We start from the raw sequence: 6,631 nt of genomic DNA on the forward strand, positions 1-6,631 counted from the left end.
TAAATCATTCAACATTTATTACTTTGGCTTTCTTTGAGTTTTACCGCATGTGCTCAATAACACCTTTTGCATTTTCTTTCTGACTTGACCAAATTTTATAAAATGATAATTTTGTTCTTCCCTTGTATGAGAAGATAATAGGGCAAATTACATTGACTTCAGTCTGGGCAAATTACACACCGTCACAAGAATTTTCAGGTTAACAAAAATTTGTAATATAATATTATTATAATGAAAGGGCATTATTAACTTTTCGCATTCGAAATCACCTGTAAAGTAATAAATGTTGAATAATCTAGTCATATGTAATTTCTCCACGGATTTGGAATCTCTCAAGCCAAATCTCTCTTCTGAAATCAAAGACCTCAATCATGTGATTTAGATTCAGCCACATCATCATGTTAAAGTCCAACACTTACAAATCCAGTTGTAACTTCAATATGAACTCTAACCAGACGATGACGTGTCTGAATTTGAACTACACTATTGAGATTTACGAAGTTCAGAAAAAATATTTGACCAAAAGGATCCTTTTTTGTCTTAAAAACCTAGAGAGAGGTGAGTGTAATTTATCCAAATAAAAATTCAGCCACAACTTGACAAACATGAAAGCGTAAATTAGCGGATTAAAGAGTTACATGATTGAGATTAAAGTTGTGGATTAACTGCCCTAGACAAGAAACTACCAACACTATTAACCATAAAACTGTCTCTACTCCACTTCTTTATTAACTTTTAACAGTCTCCATCTTTAAGGTACCCTTTATTGCCTTTACTGTCTCCTCACGATATCCATTATGTCAGACAACAACAAAATAGAAATACTCCCTATTTCGAAGTCATGCCTCAATTTTTGCTTCTCTCTAGAAGGTCTCACACTGTCCCTCTCTCTCTCTCCCCTTTGAAAATGAAATGAATCAACAAACGCGTTTATTAATGCACACAATGGGACTCGGTTATGATATAATTAATGAGAATGAAGAGAGAGAAAGATGATGTATATAATATATACATATATAGAGAGAGACAATAAAGAATGATGTTAATGCTCCCTCTCTCTCTCAACAATGCCACCTTTCCTTTACCATTAGTTTACTTTTCAATTGTTTCCACTCTGTTCCTGCCTTTCTTGAACCAGACTTAGTCCACGCCTGCCATTCTCAACCATTTCCTCCACCATATATATATATATAAACCCCTCCTCCTTCAAATTTTCTTCTTTTACAATTAATGGTATTACAAAACATTCACATCTTTTGTTCAATCCACACATTAAAATCAGTGCTTGTGAATTAGGAGGGATGCACAGATGGGTACGTGTTACTGTAATTGCAGCCTCCGTCGGCCTCCTCATCGTCCTCGCAGTGGCCTTCATCCGGTGGTGGCGGTGTTGCTGTTCGAAGCAACGGAAAGCTGTTGCAGCAGACATGAGAAGGGGCAGAACTGAGGGCATCCAAACCGGGATTGCACAGCTTCACCAAGTGAGTGTTCACCGCCAAGCCGATCATCTAGACAGCAAGAGCAGAGCAAATTACTCTCTGTTTCGACGCGGGGCTTCGACGAGACCTCTCTTCAGTTGGGCTGACAATCCTGCCCTCGTCACTGACGCTGTCGAGAATGGGTGGTCGCGGTTTGCTTTCGTAAACTACACTTCCTCTCCGTCAATAAGATCCACCAGGTCGGCCTTGTTGGGCGTCTGCGCAGCCGGAGATTATAGCAGAGGAATGGTGGAGGTGGAGATCAGTTGGGAAGTATGTCAAGGATCGGCGGATTTCATGCAGAAGATCAGGATGAATTCCGGGTTGAAGAAGATCAATATCAGCAATTCCATCATGGCTGCAAAATCTGTGATCAAGACAGCTTTACCTTTGCCAGGTCCTCCTCTAGGGAATTCTTCTTTTCCCCAAGAAGCCTACTTTGAAATTACAATCTTGCCCTCTTCGAGTCAAGATCATGAACATGAGAAGCTAAAGGTAGGTAAGACAACGGAAGGCGAAAAGACGAAGCTCATCCAAGAGAGTTTTAATGGGAAAGTGAATTCGGAATCTTTGGTTCATGTCACAAGTAGTCATAGTCATGGCCATGGCAATAACAAGCTGGAAGAATTGAGACTTGGAGGGAAGGATGATGGCAGAGGAGGAGGAGAAGTTGTGACGGTGTCGGTGGGGCTTACCGGAGGAGGGGCTCTTCCTTTGAAGCTTCCGGGCACCTATCCAGGCTCGATTGGATTCAACTCTAGTGGTTCTGTCTATCTTGATGGTAAGCTCTCTTCTATTTTTCTATCAATAGTGATCATTGTTAGAAAATGCTCAAATTGCAATTTTTTTTCTGGCAAATGCTTGTAGAATACCAACATTCACATGTCATAATAATAGATGTCATAGGGAAATTAGGGTTACGTCCTCAAAGTCTCCGAGATTTCACTATGATGAAGAGCATAACAAAATTATAGAGTTCAGAATGGTTAACCATCACCCCGCGTTATAGTATCAAGATTTCATTATGATGAAGAGCATAACAAAATTAGAGAGTTCGGGATGTTTAACCACCTCCCACATTATGCTACAGAATTAGGACTATACAACAAGTGTGAAAATACAAAAATATCCTCAAAAAAATTCGAAATAAGAATTACAGTATTATAAGGCTCTACACTACCTTACAACTATCCTCTCTATGCTTGTGATACTATGTCTTCGCAAATGATATTTTTTCTGTCATTAGTATCTTCAAAAATTGAAATGTGTATTGATGGTTTTGCTTTCTCAGGAATCAAACTTGTGTTTGAATCTGAAAAAGGAGAATGGGGGAAAACAGAGAAGGTGATTGGTTGCGGGTACAATCCAAGCCAGGGTAAGGTGTTCTTCACGGTAGATTCAGAACTTGTACATGTAATTCATTGCCAGTCTGAGGATTTTGGGACTCCACTCTATCCAACATTGGCAGCAAACACTGACACTGCGGTTTTGGTTAATTTCGGACAAAGTGTATTCAAATATGCAGCAGCAAATGCACAAAGAACTCCCAATCCTTGCTTCATTGGCCCTCTTGTGAATTCTCCAGTTCTGGGATATGAAGACAGCAAAGAGCTTTTCTCGATGGGAAGAATCGACTCACAGTGGCTCAACCGGTCTGCAACCAGAACCGGCTATAACAATGGAAACAACAACAGAGGCCTGGATTTTGATGAGGAGTCTGAAGGCGATTTGTTTGAGATCGTTTTGGAGAGTAGTGGAAGATCACCATACACAGCATCCCGTTGATGCAAAATTCAGCACGGTCCTGAAACAGAGCCTTCCTTTGACTTATAACGGCTCAAGTACTAACTTGAGCGTTGGAGTGCACAGCTGGCACCATGCTGGTGGTCACTTCTCTTTTCTCGCAGGAAAGCCCCCCGCTCCGGACCTGCTGAATTTTGCATCAACAATACAAAAAGATGCAAATATAGCTAACAATTGGCACAGGTATATATATATATATATATATATACACACATATATATATATGTATATCATGCAAGTTCTCATTTTGGTACGGTCAAATGATATGAACATGTTGCACATGAATTGATATAGAGAAACAGCAGCAACTTGAATGACTTGCTCTTCATCATGAAACATCAAGCGGCATATTGATTTCCGCTATAGTTGAACAGAAACAGTTCCTTAAAGAACTGCACAAATTTTTTTTGTTAATCCTCTTCTAACTTGAGGTTTTCTGTTTTTGCTTTTTGCAAATAGACATTTTTTTGCTTTGTATATAATACAATACTAGTTGTTCATCAAATACTATTGTTTTTCCTTTGAAGTGCATTGTCAAGATCAATTTTTACAAGATATTCAACAGTGCTTGTGACTATGTATTTTTATTTTTTTATTATTATTTTTTTATCATGTTTCATTCATGGAATTTCCTTCTATCGTTTTTGCCTCAAAGAATAATATATTAATGTTTCGCAAAGAATCAATATAAAACAAATGTTGTCAAAATGTATTAATGTTGCGCAAAGAATCAATATAAAATAAATGTTGTCAAATATATTAATGTTGCATTTGAAAATACCGAATTAGTGGGTCTACTTGGTTTGTCACTCAGAAAACAGTTCAAAAAAAATAGAGAAGTGTGTTCAGAAAATTATAAAAGACAGTTATCTGAAAACATTGCTTAGTTTGTAACTCTGATAACAGTTTTCTGAGAATAGAAAACTGTACAAAAAACTCTGTTTAGTTCAGTTTTCTGAAAACTGTTTTTTGAAAACTCAGTTATAAAAAAGTTTGTTTTCAGATAACTGTATTTTATTATTCTCTGATAACTGTTTTCAATTCTCTGAATAATTGAAAACTGTTTTCAGAGTTACAAACCAAGCAAACCCTATACTTTTTTTAACTGAGTTTTCAAAAACAGTTATTAGGTAGTCACATCGGGAAAGTGAACAGACGAGTAATCCTAGCTCATAAACTCATAGCTTAGGTTAACGGTCAACCAAGCAGGTTTTTGTACAATTTTTTAAAAATTAAAAAATTATTCTCAAAAAACTGAACCAAGCGGAACAAAATTTCCTTCCATTCCAAGTTTGAAATCCCCGATTTGATGCTTCAAAATGTAGTTTGACATTTGTCGATTCTTGATGTTACAATTGGAAAAACAAATTATCATGGTGTATTTGATACAGGGAATAAAGTAGAAATAATTGAGAGGGCTGAGAGTTTGAGTTGAGGAAAAGATGCTTAGCAAAAGCTTTTGGTATTCTGTGAAACTTTACATGATTAAAGGGTTGAAATGGAATATTTGCTAAAAATGGGAAGGGGGGCACATTTGATTCAAATTTCAGTTGGCAGGTGATAAAAAGGAGAGAGAATAAGAAAAGGAAAGATAGTGATGAGATCTTTGTTGGAATGGGTCAAGGCTCAGGATAAGAAGCATGGACACGGTGTTAAATGTGTGTGTGTGTGTTGTGAGAGTTAATATTTGACACGAATGCGTACATCAGTTGTTGACTTGGCAGAGTAGAGAAGGGGTCCAAAATTCAACATTCAAACGGCAAAACTACTTAAAAGTCATATTCGATTCGTCTTGAAGCTCTATTTAGGACAATATTGCAGTTGTGTGTGAGAGATTGCTTAAATCTTACTTTTCTTTTTAAAGCAAAAAAAATTAAAATTTAATAGCGTGACGTAAAAGCGTGACACAGATGAATGGAAAAAGATATTTAGATAGTAGGACAGAAACTGTATCTAGTATACTAAATGTGAATTCGAATTCTCTCTGTTGTGCGTCTACGACTTAAATCTCACCTGCTGGACCTTTAAAAAATAATAGTAAAACCATTAATTCTGCTATTATTACACTTTATAGAATAAATTAAAACTTTTAGAGTATTAAATTGAAAATAATATTTAATGAATTTAAAAATATATAATTAGGTATTACAAAAGGTAAAGTTGAAAGTTTGGGAGATTTAGAACCAATATGAAAACAAGGATTTAATGGTCTTATTATAAAAATTAATAAGATTTATTGACCATTAAAAGAAAAAGAAAAAAAATGGCCAGGCACATAGGTTGGCGTCTGTCGTAGACAAAGACTAAGCTAAATGAGCTAAAAGGCCTCTATCAACAAACTGAGCTGCCTGGTTTGTCTCCACTCCAAGAAGTCAAAACTCTTTTTTACATATAATCAGGGGGGAGCCTAAATTGCAAAATGGACCGGACTAAGAGGGAGTCAGAATTACAAAATGAACCGAACTAAGAGTAAGAGTAATATATTATATGAACCTAAACTGATGTACAGTATTACTATTTTTTTTTTTTTTTGGGACCTATACTTAACCCAAGTTAGCCCTTCAGTAGCTCCACCTGAGCATATAATGTTTCTGAATCTTTAACCAGATCCTCCAAAATTCTGCTAACTTAGATTGCCAGTGCTCGTAAAGCTAGACAAGCCACTTATAAACACGAGTAGTCGCTAGAACACAGTTTTAAAGAGGAGATTTTGTGGAGAGGATGAAGAACGATGGCAAAGAACGACCTCAAGGGGTGGGGAGTCATAGCGATCTCCTCCTGGCACTTCCACCGGTCAAAAGTCAGGTATTCGTCCGGAGGGATGGCGCCAAAGCCCTTTGTTGATGTTATTATGTTCTAGGATATGTAAATCTGGCTAGTGCTCCTCCGTGGGATGAGAATAAGGATTCCACTTTCCGTTTTGACTCCACAAATGTCGATTCTACAGCACCCTGCCGCCAACTGTGGGGCAATAGTACATCTTCCGTTTCTATTTCTTTTCCTTCCGGGCAATACAATGTACTGAAACCCAAGCTCCTAAAACAAACCGCACGGATCACTTATGGCCATGGCAGCATTATATACAAGACAAATAGTCATCGAGCATCATTTTGCAAGAAAAGAGAAGGTGGTCTCAGAATGGTGAAGCCCTCCAAAGAAACCTCATCATTCTATCATTCCATGGAGCTCAATAATATGGGGTAATAAAGGTAACAGCATGCAGCTAGAAAAATCATGGCACTAGCTATTGAAATGCTAATATCAATGCACACTTAGGGGGAAAAAAATTGTCAATCAATGCACTTCAATCCTTTAAAAAGAGATGGAAAAAAAAATAAAAAAATTCCAAA

The 6,631-nt window shown here is 37.1% G+C and overlaps 1 protein-coding gene across 1 annotated transcript; it reads left to right on the forward strand.

The window, feature by feature from the left end:
• Positions 1 to 991: 991 nt before the first annotated feature.
• LOC132279356 (uncharacterized) lies at positions 992 to 3,786 on the forward strand. Its single transcript, XM_059781315.1, has 2 exons — positions 992 to 2,259; positions 2,770 to 3,786. The coding sequence occupies exons 1-2, from the start codon at positions 1,302 to 1,304 to the stop codon at positions 3,261 to 3,263; spliced, it is 1,452 nt and encodes a 483-aa protein (XP_059637298.1). The 5' UTR covers positions 992 to 1,301; the 3' UTR covers positions 3,264 to 3,786.
• The last annotated feature ends 2,845 nt before the right edge of the window (positions 3,787 to 6,631 follow it).

The sequence above is a fragment of the Cornus florida genome, unplaced genomic scaffold (genome assembly GCF_030987335.1).
Source record: "Cornus florida cultivar Cherokee Brave unplaced genomic scaffold, ASM3098733v1 CherokeeBrave_3.0.0_Hap2_Chr10, whole genome shotgun sequence".
Taxonomy (NCBI): Eukaryota; Viridiplantae; Streptophyta; class Magnoliopsida; order Cornales; family Cornaceae; genus Cornus; species Cornus florida.